The sequence below is a fragment of the Strigops habroptila genome, chromosome 7 (assembly GCF_004027225.2).
Source record: "Strigops habroptila isolate Jane chromosome 7, bStrHab1.2.pri, whole genome shotgun sequence".
Classification (NCBI taxonomy): Eukaryota; Metazoa; Chordata; class Aves; order Psittaciformes; family Psittacidae; genus Strigops; species Strigops habroptila.
This window is the reverse complement of record NC_044283.2, coordinates 2,294,939-2,309,395: the sequence shown is the minus strand read 5'-3', so window position 1 is coordinate 2,309,395 and position 14,457 is coordinate 2,294,939. Positions and strand designations below refer to the sequence as shown.

The window sequence follows — 14,457 nt, the reverse complement described above, 5'->3', positions numbered from 1 at the left end:
GAGGGGATGCAGTAAAAGTGAGTGGTTCTAACAGCTCCAGGTGTTTCTGGATATGCCAGTAGTTAAGTGTAGTGTAAATCCCTAAGGACACATGGCAACCCTTGCCTAATAGTGTTTGAACCAGTACACCGGGGAGAAAAAAGTTGATAATTTAGGGGTTTTCTTTTCTTCTCAGTGTCCCTTAAAAAGAGAACCTTAGAAATCTAAAGAGACTGTTAGTTCTTTTTAGTGGGTATTAGTAGAGAGTGTTTGTAATGTGGGAAAAATGCCTTTGCTAAAAATCCAAACTCTGTCTGATACGTGAACTTCTGCCACTCACTGGCACGTTGTGGCTGTGCTGGGGGAGGCTGTGCTCTGCAGCTACTCCTTTAAGTAAGCTGTGTATAGATGTTTTGGAGTAATACCTATGACATAGGTAATAATACCAATACCTAAAGGAGCTGACAAGGAGTCTGGAGAGGGGCTTTGGCCAAGGGCCTGTAGGGACAGGCCAAGGGGAATGGCTTTAACCTGCCGGAGGGGAGACTGAGATGAGCTCTGGGGCAGAAGCTCTTCCCTGTGAGGGTGCTGAGGCGCTGGCACAGGGTGCCCAGAGAAGCTGTGGCTGCCCCATCCCTGGCAGTGTTCAAGGCCAGGTTGGACACAGGGGCTTGGAGCAACCTGCTCTAGTGGAAGGTGTCCCTGCCCGTGGCAGGGGGTTGGAACTGGATGAGCTTGAAGGTCTCTTCCAACACAAACCAGTCTGTGATTGTGTGATACCAATACAGTTAAATTGCCTTTCCCCAATATAAGTATGCCAAAAAATAAATTGCCAATAGAAATAGCTGTGTTATGGGTTCTTCACATGGAGAATCTTATTGCCAGCAACACAAATTTAGATTTGACTTGCTCAGTCTCTCCACACATCCACATATACACACTGATAAAGAGCAGAGGTCTCCCAGACACACTGTAGAGTAAGTATATTGTATCATTTAAATTGTACAGGGGACAGCTAGTTTTCTTCCCCATGTCAAACTGTAGCTCCAGAATTTCTTTTCCTATCTCTAGCCAGTTATAGGAGTCACAAGCATATAAAGAGCAATGAAATTTGCAGTTAATTTCATAGTCAGCCAGTGTGAAGGTTTGATTTGCTCTCCTCCTGCTTCAGATAACAACAAATTTAGTTAGGAAAAGAACCAGTGGTGTTTCCTACAGGATTTCTCTATCTGACATTTAATTCTGATAGCACTGAGAAACAACTGTTTCCCTCATCTGTTTTTGCAATACCTGACCTGGAAAAATTGTTAGGAGCATTATATGGTGATGTGTATTTTCTTTTAATACCCAAGGTAATAAAACTGGGCATTAAATCTACCATTTTCCTTTATTTCTAGCCCAAAACTTTGACTCCATGGGTTGGCCTGAGGAAAATCAACGTGTCTTATTGGTGCTGGGAAGACATGTCTCCCTTCACCAACACCCTCCTCAAGTGGCTCCCCAACGAACCAAGCGATGCTGGATTTTGTGGTTATTTAGCTGAGCTTTCCAATGAGGGCCTGAAGGCAGCAACGTGTATCAACGAGGTCAACGGCAGTGTCTGCGAGAGGCCAGGTGATGAGATCCAGCTTGTGTGTCTCATGGGAACAGGGGGGCTGATGAGTATTTCTATGTCCTATAGAGAGTAAAGAGGATCCCATTCATTAGTTTAAAACTGGCTGCATCATGATGGGTCCAGAGAAGGGCACCGGAGCTGGTGCAGGGCCTGGAGCACAAGTGTGATGAGGAACGGCTGAGGGACCTGGGGGGGTTTAGTCTGGAGAAGAGAAGGCTCGGGGGGACCTTGTTGCTTTCTACAACTACGTGACAGGAGGATGGAGCCAGGAGGGGGCTGGTCTCTGCTCCCAAGGAACAAGGGATGGGACAAGAGGAAACAGCCTCAAGCTGCACCAGTGCAGGTTTAGATGGAGCTGAGGAACAATTCCTTCCCCAGAGGGTGCTCAGGCATTGGAACAGGCTGCCCAGGGCAGTGCTGGAGCCACCGTCCATGGAAGTGTTCACACACCGTGTAGAGGCAGCCCTCAGTGCCATGGGTTAGTGGTGGCCTTGGCAGTGCTGGGGAATGGGTGGACTCAATGATCTGAAAGGTCTTTTCCATCCAAGTTGATTCTATTATTCTATGACTTTGCTGAAAAAAAAGAGTTCTGGAAAAGTGTCTTGTGTAGGTATTTCACACAGGATTAAGATCTGAAACTTTACCTTGTTAACTGTAAAATGCTCCAAGTACATTATAGTTTAATTATTTTTATCTGCATTGCATACCTGAATGTGACATTTAGTTTAATTATAGCATGGAGCAGTCTCCCATTTGAAAACCAAATAAATAAAAGCTAATTTCCAACTGAACTCCCTCTTCTGCCTTCCCCCGCTCCATAGCCAGAGGAGGATTTTAGCAAACTTTGAAATTAATTGGGCAAGACACTTTGGAAATGTGAGAACTTTGACAAAGAACCTCTGTGCTTTGGGGAGAAGTCTTCTAGTGTGGTTGGAACCACCTCTCTTTTCCAATGGCTTGGTCTGTTAACTCTCCATCATAGCTGATTATTTCTGAATACCTCTTTAAGTTTTAAGAAAGCTGGCTGATTACACAGAATTTCTACAGTTCCATGTAATCAGCCACCACTTTAAATCATTCTCTGTAGAAGAGCAGGATGCAGATCATAGATGTGGAACCTGACCTCAAAATCTTGTGTATTTTGACTTGCAGCACTGTGAATTCGTTTAAGCTTTAACTTGTTTTTTATGGTCTGAGAACAGCCACTTGAAACAGTTGATAAAGCATTGGCTCACAGCAGAAACTCCTGAGTTAGAGCTGCTTTCAGTGCTCATTTTATGTGTGGAACTGATCAAATAACTCAGAACATGTCCCAGTGTGCTCACATAAAAAGTGGGATTCCTTCCCAGTGCTTCGGTTGGGAAGGTAGCTAAGGAGACCATCAACAGACTGGCAGGGAGATTAAGACCACATTTGTAACACCATTTAAATAGTCTTCTGCCCGCCTTAAAAAACATTAACACTCATGGAGGATACATAAAGAGAGAAATATTTTGCAGTACATATTGCATTTCTAATGTTCACTGTTGTATAAGATACCTCCAGCTCCATCCAGCATCAGCACATCCCAGAGGAAGTGTTTCAGATCTGTGATATTGAACTAATTTTCATCCTGAATATTAGTCAGGGCTTTTTATCTTCTGTCTTTCCATCTTGGGGCTTGTTGCCTGTTTCCTTTTGGAGGAAAGCTGACTCTTGTGTGTGTGTCCCTGCAGCTAACCACAGTGCCAAGCAGTGCCGCACGCCCTGCGCCCTGCGGACCATGTGCGGGGAGTGCACGAGCGGCAGCTCCGAATGCATGTGGTGCAGCAACATGAAACAGTGCGTGGACTCCAACGCTTACGTGGCCTCCTTCCCCTACGGGCAGTGCATGGAGTGGTACACCATGAGCAGTTGTCCACGTGAGTAACTATTTCTGTGTCTTGGAGGGTGGGCTAGAGTTGTGTGTTTGCTGACATTTCATAGAACCCCCGACTGGTTTGGGTTGAAAGGACCTTAAAGCTCATCCAATTCCAACCCCCTGCCACGGGCAGGGACACCTTCCACTAGAGCAGGTTGCTCCAAGCCCCTGTGTCCAACCTGGCCTTGAACACTGCCAGGGATGGGGCAGCCACAGCTTCTCTGGGCACCCTGTGCCAGCGCCTCAGCACCCTCACAGGGAAGAACTTCTGCCCAAGAGCTCATCTCAATCTCCCCTCTGGCAGGTTAAAGCCATTCCCCTTGTCCTGTCCCTCCAGGCCCTTGTCCAAAGCCCCTCTCCAGGTTTCCTGGAGCCCCTTTAGGCCCTGGAGCTGCTCTAAGGTGTCCCCTTGAGGAGCCTTCTCTTCTCCAGGCTGCCCCAGCCCAGCTCTCTCAGCCTGGCTCCAGAGCAGAGCTGCTCCAGCCCTCGCAGCAGCTCCGGGGCCTCCTCTGGCCTCGCTCCAGCAGCTCCACGTCCCTCTTTTGTGTTGTCTTGTCAGTCTCCCCCAGCCTGTGTTTGTGCTGGGGATTGCCCCGACTCAGGTGCAGCACCTTGCACTTGGCCTTGTTGAACTCCATGAGGTTCTCACAGTCCCACTTCTCCAGCCGGTCTAGGGCCCTCTGGATCCCATCCCTTCCCTCCGCCGTGTCTTCCACACCACACAGCTCCATGTTGTTGGTAAATTTGCTGAGGGTGGTAGCAAAAGTCGCTAAACTGCACATCAGTTACAGTGAAAATCCACTGGACAAAGGTGACAAGTGCCTGACCCCAGGAGCTCCGTGTGTCCAGTTCAGTCCTGCATCATGTAAACCATTAAACGAAATTAGATCCCAGTGACGGGAACTATCAATTAAACTAAATGGCAGATAGTGAAGGTTTTCATGTGAGATGATGAAACCTCCACCTTTTGTTTTACATGAAGTACTTGTATCATTATTTGAATTCCCATCCTTCAAATTAATTGTTACATAATTTCATGTGATTAATTGCTTTTGTATCTCTTCTGTATCTCTTTTATTCACATATGGAGCCATGTAATTTAATATTAGAGTATCAAATCCAGGTTAGGGTTTACAGGACTGTATTATTCTAAAGTATTGTCCACATATAGCCCAAAGTAGGAATTTCTAACTTACTTTAAATGAATCATTTTCTTTTTACCCTTTAGGTTGATGTGAGCAAACTGCCGGATATTTATGGTGCTTTGGAACATATTGTTTTTTGGTTTCAAATTAGAATGAAATAGCCTAGAAATTTATAATGTTTATGAACAGTTTTAGAAGTCATTTCTCTTTATGTTGAATTCTTTAGGAGCTGCGTGTGGGCAAGGGAGTTGGGAAGCCAGGAATGTAGGGGTAGCACAGGGAGATGAGTGTGTGTGATCCCCAGGAGGGAACTTGGGCAGTTGGAGATGCTGCAGTTGCTCCAGGAACTTTTGGAAGCTGACGAGAATAAGCTCAAAGTGTTGCAAAATCCAGGAAGTCAGTTTCAGGTAACAGTCACACATGAGAGTGTGAACTTCCCATATTGCCAGAGGTCAGGAGCTGGGGGAAGCATCAGGCAGGAGATGAGTAGGCTGAAATAATGGAAAACAATGTTTTTCTACTATTTTTTGTCTTAAAGGCAAATACTGTCTATTTAAACATCAAGATGGAACACCAAGAATCTAAAAAGATCTGTTTTAAGATGGGATGGGGAAGGGAATAGAAAGACTTTTCTATATGGAAAGAGTCACCACTGAAATACAATCCCATTTGAGAAAGGAATGGTGAAAGGCTGGGGATGCTTCTTCCCTGATATGGTTGGTTGCTGGTCCTAGAGGTCTGCATGTGGCACTCTGGGCATCCTATGAAGCCAGATTTTATTCTCTATTTGTATTCTATGCATTTTGGCTCAATAAATACTTTAAATAGTAGCGTGGGATATTAAAGCCTGTAGTAAGAAGAGACTCAAAGCAAGTAAACAAACTGGTTTTTAGCCTTTGCTTCCAGATGGCTGATTTTATCATCTGATGTGTTGTAAATCAATCAGAGATCTTTTGTAGTTGGGAACATTAACCTCTGGTTTCAGTGGGTGGTGTGTAATGGTTAGAAAAAAAACCTTTATGTGTGTATTGTGTTGTTTCATAACATCCAGTTCCAACCCCCTGCCATGGGCAGGGACACCTTCCACTAGAGCAGGTTGCTCCAAGCCCCTGTGTCCAACCCGGCCTTGAACACTGCCAGGGATGGGGCAACCACAACAAATGTGGTAATATTAATGAATATATGTGTGTATATATATATATGTTCATTCGGGCATGTAAGGCTCAGACAAGGGAGAATGGCTTTAAACTGACAGAGGGAAGATTAGATATTAGATTTGGATTAAATTTTAGGAAGAAGCACTTCCCTGTGAGGGTGCTGAGGCGCTGGCACAGGGTGCCCCAAGAAGCTGTGGCTGCCCCATCCCTGGCAGTGTTCAACTAAGGGGCTGGAACTGGATGATCTTTAAGGTGCCTTCCAACTCAAATCATTCCATAATTCTATGATATATGTCTTACCATGAATATCAGAATAAATATTCACAGATTTGGTGAGATAAACACTTAAGGTCACAAAAGACATAAAAGGGTTTCTGTGTCTGTTGTTGTCTGTGTTTTGGGACAGTGATTTATGCCACAATTTGATGTTTGTTGTTTTATAGCTGAAAACTGTTCAGGCTACTGCACATGTGCTCACTGTTTGGAGCAGCCCGGCTGCGGGTGGTGCACGGATCCGAGCAACACAGGCAAAGGGAAGTGCATCGAAGGCTCCTACAGAGGTCCAGTGAAGATGCCAACCCCATCCTCAACAGGGAAACACAGCTTGGAGCCCGTCCTCAATGTCAGTATGTGTCCTGTGGAGAACAACTATAATTGGTCCTTTATTCAGTGTCCAGGTAAATGAACAATGTTTAATTGTTCAAACAATTCAGCCATAGTAACAATTAAATGCGAGGGGAGAGACTGTTTAAGACTGTTGTGTTGTCTGTGTTCCCTCCTGTTCATGGAGGAAGGAAAAGAGCTTGGAAGGCAAAGAAGAAGTAACCCATTTTGAGATTGAAGGAGTTGTGCAGGTGTATTCAGGAGAGCTGAATGAAGACTTACCTATGCATTACTGCAGGGAAATTTTCCCTTTCCCTACAAACCTTTACTGAGTTTTAACTTTAGTTTGCTTATTTGGTTTAGGGTTGTTTGAAAGCAAGGCAATTCTTTCTCTGAAGGGTGATTTAACTGTTAGTAATGCTCAGGAGGGTTCTGAAATAACACTATTGACACCAAACATATAGAATAAAATTACATGGACTGCTGCTAAACCTTTTCTTCCCCATTCCTCCTTGTAAATCTGTCCCACCAGCTGCTTCGTGTCCTGTCTTTCCAGCATGCACATCATGTTTTGGAGTTGAGTTTTCCATGTGTTGCTTTAAACTTCACATTTTCAACACACACCTCTCTTTGAGTTCATGTGTCTCTAGCCAGACTGCAAGAACCTCTTTGGAAGGTGCATGAAGTGATTTCATTCAGCCTCTGCAGAACACAGAGTTCTGAGGATCTAATGAAGCACTATATTTGAGCACAAATACTCATCCTTTCCTCTTTCCTGCAGCCTGCCAGTGTAATGGGCACAGTAAGTGTGTCAATGAAAGCATCTGTGAGAAGTGTGAAAATCTGACGACTGGCAAACACTGTGAAACTTGTATCTCAGGCTACTACGGTGATCCTACTAATGGAGGAACATGTCAGCGTAAGTGATGCCTTAAATCTTCCTGCACTGAAGTCTTTGATGTTTTTCTTTTTTTCCTCATTCCTCTGCTATCTTAACTGAAATTATATCCTGATAATACATTATTTCTTTCCTGCAAGCAAGGCACAGTCCTTGTTTCTTCAAATGAAAGATACAGAAACTGCTTGATGAAATTCTCTTGACTTTCATTGCGCGAGATAAAGATAACTTTTTTACCCTCCTTTGTAAACTTGAGATGACCACAGTGAAAAACATGTGGTTTTTACTGGTTGACAGTCTCATTTTGAAAAGAAACACTGTTAATCCCAATGTCTTGACCAAATTTCTGCTTATCTCAATTCCACCTTCTATTACATTTGGTTAATGTGTTGTGCATTTATTGCTGTAATTGTCTCTGCATAAAAGGCTTGCCATATTGCACGGAGGAGTTGGCTGGATTTCAGTTGAGGATTAGGTGAACCCTTGTTAAAATTGCATTTTAAGTTTGTAAAGTGCTTTGGGGCTCTTTGGCACAAAGAACTTCTTGTGGTTGTGCAAGATCCAGTTAAGAAACAGGGGAAAAAAATCTTTCTTGAGGGGGGAATACAGGTAATACTGAGAAATGAACATGAAGGATTTGGAGTTTTGCCCTTGAGCCTTGCAACATTATTCTGAATTGCTGTGAATTTTGTAGTGTTGCAGCATGAGGAGACCAATTGTAAAACAGAATCTAGCTGTGGTAGGTGATAGGCAGATATATGGGAAGGTGCTTCTTGCTCTAAACAGCTTTAATGGACTGCAGTTAGGTGGAGTGATATAATTCATAGAATCCCAGAGTGGTTTGTGTTGGAAGGGACCTTAAAGCTCCTCCAGTTTCAAGCCCCTGCCACGGGCAGGGACACCTTCCAGTAGAGCAGGTTGCTCCAAGCCCCTGTGTCCAAGCTGGCCTTGAACACTGCCAGGGATGGGGCAGCCACAGCTTCTCTGGGCACCCTGTGCCAGCGCCTCAGCACCCTCCCAGGGAAGAGCTTCTGCCTCAGAGCTCATCTCAATCTCCCCTCTGGCAGGTTAAAGCCATTCCCCTTGTCCTGTCCCTACAGGCCCTTGTAAAAGACATCATTTAGTCCAGGACATTGCTGGAAATCAGTCCTTCTTGGGTAGAACCTCCAGGCTTGGTTCAGTCTCACATTCTGGAGACATCCCAGAAGCAGCTCTGCTGTTTCTATGCCATGTAGCCCTCAACCTCCTCCTCCCCAGTTAGATACAGTAATGGAAAAGGTAGGACATCGTTCACTGCCAGAGTAGTATCAGTAAAAGAGTGTGGATGTTTTTTAGGCATCCCAGAAGAAATAAGGAAACATGATTAATGATGGGACATTGAAGACTTTGTGTTGCTCCTTCCAAGTATGGAGACAATTTAGTAGAAAATACTTGGAAATTCATGCAGTGTGTTTACTGGAAGTTCCATCGGCCTCTTGGATGAAGATGAGAGTCAGTAGTTGGAGCATGAATGTCCTGTTTCCTAAAGGAAGAGCAAGTTGGTGGTAAATGAGGCAATGAAGAACCTTCAAATGAACAGATTTGAGGAGGAGAGTGAAAAGATCACAGACAGGGATGAGGCTGCTTTGCTTAGAGAAAAGAGCGTTGAAGTAGCTGGCACATGAAATTACAACAGGCAGCACAACAGCACGGCTACAAAGGAGAAGGTGCATCTCTGACACTTTATTCCAGAGCATTATCTGCAAGATTAAATACTGCTGATATATGTAAACTCATTTTGTGTGAAGATAATTTGAAGTGCAGGAGTGAATAAATTGAGGCTGAGTTGGCCTGAGAAAAGACACAATTCTACTCAGAGCATTCAGGTTTAATCACTGGATCACAACGTGCCTTTTGATATTTGTTGCTTTTCTGTGTGTATGGAAATCGAGAGTAAGTTCCTTTGGACTCTTCCGCATGAGGATTGTCCAAAACCAGTTTATTGTAGAGATAATGAATGATAGACTAAAGTCATCCAGATGCCTGAAAAAGAAATTAGAAAATGTGTTCAGAGACTGTGGAACAGCATTCATTTGTTATCTGATGAAACCAGTAGCTCATGTCAAAAGTGTTTTGCTCTCAAGTGCTTTGGGCCCGGGGTTTTAATTTGCTGTGATTTAACGGTATTTACTGTGAAGGTGAAAGACTGAGGGGAAACAGGAAGCTGGGCAGAAAGACTGAGGTGGATTGGAAGAGGGAAACCAAGAGGAAACCATCTGTCTGATGCAGCCAGAGCCACTGCTGCCCGTTAGTAATTTTTCCATGGTGAGAAGGTTTCCAGAGGGCAATTCTTCACATAAAGATCGGCTGATGGGCAGCACAGCCAACTCCAGTTTATTCCCTCCTCCAAGCCATGGTCCCTCCTTTCTTTCCCATTAATGATGTGCTGATTCCACTCTTTTTGTGCATCTATGTTCATTGTTGTGTGCTGCACTGTTTTTAGAGCCCATGGTCACATTCATGCTGGAGGTGGTTGTTGGTCCCCTCCATCCCAATGCACAAGCATCCGTGTGTTTGCATGCTGAGTGCCTTGTGTGAGTCCTTGAGGTGTATACCTGTATCATCAGCCAATGGCCCAATCAGCATGGGCACCTTAAATATCACAGAATCATTAGGGTTGGAAAGGACCTCTGAGGATCATCTGGTCCCACCCCCTGCCAGGGCAGGGCCACCCAGAGCAGGTTACACAGGAACATGTCCACGTGAGTTTTGAATGTCTCCAGAGAGGGACACTCCACAACCCCCTGGGCAGCCTGTTCCAGTGCTCTGCCGCCCTCAGCATGAAGAAGCTCTTCCTCATGTTGAGGTGAAACTGCTTGTGTTTTAGTTTATGGTCATTGCTCCTCGTCTTGTCACTGGGCACCACTGAAAAGAATCTGGCACCATCCTTCTGGCACCTGCCTTTGAGATACTAATCTGCATTGATGAGATCCCCTCTCAGGCTGCTCTTCTCCAGGCTAAACAGGCGCGGCTCCTTCAATCTCTCCTCATCAGAGAGATGCTCCTCATCATTCTTGTGGCCTCTACTGGACCCTCTCCAGTAGGTCCTTGTCTTTCTTGTACTGAGGAGCCGCGAACTGAACACAGTGCTCCAGATGTGGCCTCACCAGGGTTGAGTAGAAGGGGAGGATCACCTCCCTCGACCTGCTGCCACACTCCTCCCGATGCACCCCAGGATACTCTTGTCCCTCCTGGCTCGAGGGCACACTGCTGGCTCATGGTCAACATGTCATCCACCAATACTCCCAGATCCTTCTCAGCTGAACTGCTCTCCTGTAGGTCAGCCCCCAAAAATCCTCAAAAAACCCATCTTCAATAATAATATCTTCAAAATGGCAAATATTCAGCCCTGGGATAAGTGTTAGTGTTTGGTATTTCCCATTCCATGAGGAGTTTGAGTGACACTGTTGAGATAGCAGCAGCCCTTCCAACATGTCAAGCTAAGCAGAGCTGGAAGTGGTGTCCATGGGGTTCGGAAGCCAGGGAAGAATAAGAAGAGTGGATGGAATAAGATGCTTTTTCCTTTTGCTCTGTGCCACCAGGTGAATGCTGCTGTATCCCTCGTGTTGAAAACATTTTGACAAATTGCAGTTATTTCTCTGAAGGAATTGGTTGCATATCATCACGGGCATTGGTGTTTTTAGAGCTGGGCAGATAATAACTAAACGGGAGGTAAATCATTCCTCAGCGATTGCTTTTAGGTAGTGTCCAACGTAGAGGAGTGTTAATCGGGAAGGGCAGGAAATGCAGCACATCAAATGTAAAAATAGATGCAAGGGGCTTTCTCTGCATTCAGGATTTAGAATTTTTCTGATTAAAGTTTCACAAGAAAATATGTTAGAGGTAGATAAGGAAGTTATTTGCAAGAGAAGGGAAGGCACTATTATGCCTGAAATCAGATTGCTGCGGCGGCAGCGCTTCTGAACGCCTCTGTAGAGTTTGTGCTGGTGGCCCATGATGAGCTGTATTGCTGTAGTCCTGCCTGCTCCTCACTACCAGGAGGCCTTAGAGGATGGCCAAAGCACTTGGAGTGGACAAATGGGGTTAGTCAGCTGGGTAATGTGGTTGCCATTGGGAAGCTGGACCATCACAACAGCAGGAAGAGGAGCAGTGATCCCCATGAACATCTTGGGATGAGTGTGTGACCCATGGCTTGAGAAGAAGATGGAGACTCACTGGGAGGTGTTTCGTTGTCAGGCCATGCTTTGCAGTCATCAAATCATAGAATGGTTTGGGTTGGAAAGGACCTTAAGATCATCCAGTTCCAGCCCCCTGCCCCAGGCAGGGACACCTTCCACTAGAGCAGGTTGCTCCAAGCCCCTGTGTCCAACCTGGCCTTGAACACTGCCAGGGATGGGGCAGCCACAGCTTCTCTGGGCACCCTGTGCCAGTGCCTCAGCACCCTCACAGGGAAGAACTTCTTCCTTACATCCAACCTAATCTCTCCTGTTTAGTTTGAACCCATCACCCCTTGTCATATCACTACAGTCCCTGATGAAGAGTCCCTCTCCAGCATCCTTGTAGGCCAGTCAAAAGCTATTTCCAGTAATTTTGGGTTCCTGCTTTAGCATGAGACTCTGCAGGGAAATATGCATTCTTAAACTCTGATATCTAGTACCTCTTGTCAATAGTTTGTCTCCAAACTTCACAGTTATTTGAAAAGCCGTGAGAAGATTTCTCTTCGGGCATAATCCAGTCCTTTAGTGAATGACTTCGGTTACAGAGCTCCTAGGAAAATACATAAATAAATAGACTCTTGTTTTAAATAGAGATCTTGGAGTGTTCAGTCTCCTTGATAAGCGTGTGGTTATCGCAGGGTGAAGCAGCATTAATGTTAGTGCTCAAGATACTGAGATTTGCATCTAAACAACATGAAATTCAAGATTTCTCCTAGTTTTTTTGTATGTTAATGTTAACTATTGATCAGGTTTCACTTTGCTTACCTTTTGCAGAGCGTAAGGAAGGAAGTTCAGGGCATTCTCAATAGTATGAAGGATTATTTTTTTTGAAGTGTCACTAATGAGAATTGTGTTTGCTTCACAGAATACAATTATTTTGTCAAACCTCCCTTCACTTTACTTGTTCCCATAATAGGCCTTTATGCTTCTTCCTATTTTGTTCCGTGTTGCTGCTAGGAAACCACTCATCCACATCTGAGAAGCACAATTAAGTGTCCCTGATACAATAGAGCTTCCATTACATGCCAATATAAAGAAGACATCAAAAGGGTTCATAAAATAAGCTTCAAGGTTGGCAAGGATATTCAGGATAGGGACTTCATGTCTAAGAATCTGCGGGTACATTGAGTGGCGCGTGTCTTCTTAATGAGAAGGCATATGTCTTCTTAACAAGGAGGTTGGCAGCCTTTGAAGCATACTATTTCCAGCAAGCTCAGGGACACCAAATGAAGCATCTTCTTCTCTTTATGTACTTTTTCCCTTCTTATATTGTACACTGTCCTGTGTGGAGCTCAGATGAATGCATCTTCCAGTTCATTGGCAGAACAACGTCTAAAAGACATCTACCTTCTGGGAAGTTGTTATATCCATTCTTGTAGTTACAATGAATGTTATATCAAAGACAACTGTTTGTGTTGGTTTTGTTGTTGGTTTGGTTTTGGGGTTGTTTTGCATGTGCCTTCTCTACTTCTTTATGAGTAAAGGTCTCAAAGTGTGTCAACATTAGCATTTTAGTTTGAATCAAGAGCATTCTTTTGAAGCACATATCCCTTACATCCCACTGTCATACCTTGGTTTGCATCTCAGTCAGGCTCAGAGCATATGAGTTGGTCTGTTTTGGCCAGGATGATGTAGTCTAGGGGCGGGCTGCTTTACTTCTACCACAACTGAGTGGCATTCAGCTCATGAGACCAGGCTAACGCTCAGACACATTGGGCATATGCCTCAAACCACTTACAGTGTGGACATCATATTCTTAAAACCATCCACTTTACACTGCAGATACACTGACGTTGTTGATAATGACATTATTTTCTGAAAGGCCCATTTACCTCTGGAAAAAGCCCTAAAAGCACCATTGCTTCATTTGCAGAAATAGTCCTCTGTCAAGAGCTTTGAGTTCCACTGGAATGTGTCACCAAGCCCCAAACTATTCCAAATATTGTCTTTCTCTTCCCAGTTATGATATCCTTTGCACTATCTAGCAACAAGAGAGGAAATTAAGTAAATTTTGAGGCTAAATGACACAGTCTGATCATCATTTCATGCAAAACATCAGTCCTGGAGCCTGCGCTCACTCCGTTTTGACGCACGGTTCTATTTTTGGCTGCCTTCTGCATCACAAAGAAACCAAAGAGCACCAAATGGGTTTTCGTATCCACTTCAATTGTTGATGTCTCTCGGTTTGGCAACTAAAGGACTTAATTGCTATGGAATCAGTGTCTTTTGCTTCATTCAACATTGCATCTTTTTCTCCCTCTGCTCAACAGCTTGCAAGTGCAATGGCCACGCATCCGTCTGCAACACAAATACAGGGAAATGTTTCTGCACCACAAAGGGAATAAAAGGAGACGAGTGTCAACTGTGAGTTCGTTTCACTTTGTTATTTGAAATCAAAAGGCTGTGCACATATTGGCATGAAACCCCTGCATTTTTTAATGATTGTGTTTGAGATGTGTCTGCTCCTCTCTTCCTGCTGACAGTTGACTAACTCCATTGATGGTGCAGCCAGCCGTGCTTCCCCTGGGGGCATGAAATGAACAAAATGGTTTCCTGAAGATTTCCATTTTTAAGAATATTTCAACCAGGAATGTCATGCAGAAAGGATGGGGTGAAAAAATAGTGCCACCAGCTCCCCAAACTATACATAGAATCCCAGAGTGGTTTGGGTTGAAGGGACCTTAAAGCTCATCCAATTCCAACCCCTGCCACGGGCAGGGACACCTTCCACTAGAGCAGGTTGCTCCAAGCCCCTGTGTCCAACCTGGCCTTGAACACTGCCAGGGATGGGGCAGCCACAGCTTCTCTGGGAAAAGTCTGTGCCAGCGCCTCAGCACCCTCACAGGGAAGAACTTCTGCCTCAGAGCTCATCTCAATCTCCCCTCTGGCAGGTTAAAGCCATTCCCCTTGGCCTGTCCCTACAGGCCCTTGTCCAAAGCCCCT

General features: G+C 44.8%; 1 protein-coding gene across 1 annotated transcript in view; it reads left to right on the top strand.

Annotated features, from left to right (window-relative positions):
• Nucleotides 1-14,457, top strand: part of ATRN (attractin) — a 173,195-nt gene that overhangs the window by 77,737 nt on the left and 81,001 nt on the right. Inside the window, 5 exon segments of the mRNA XM_030491484.1 lie at nt 1,377-1,593; nt 3,310-3,495; nt 6,240-6,473; nt 7,181-7,318; nt 13,785-13,878. Of these exon segments, the coding sequence (XP_030347344.1) occupies nt 1,377-1,593; nt 3,310-3,495; nt 6,240-6,473; nt 7,181-7,318; nt 13,785-13,878 (869 nt within the window).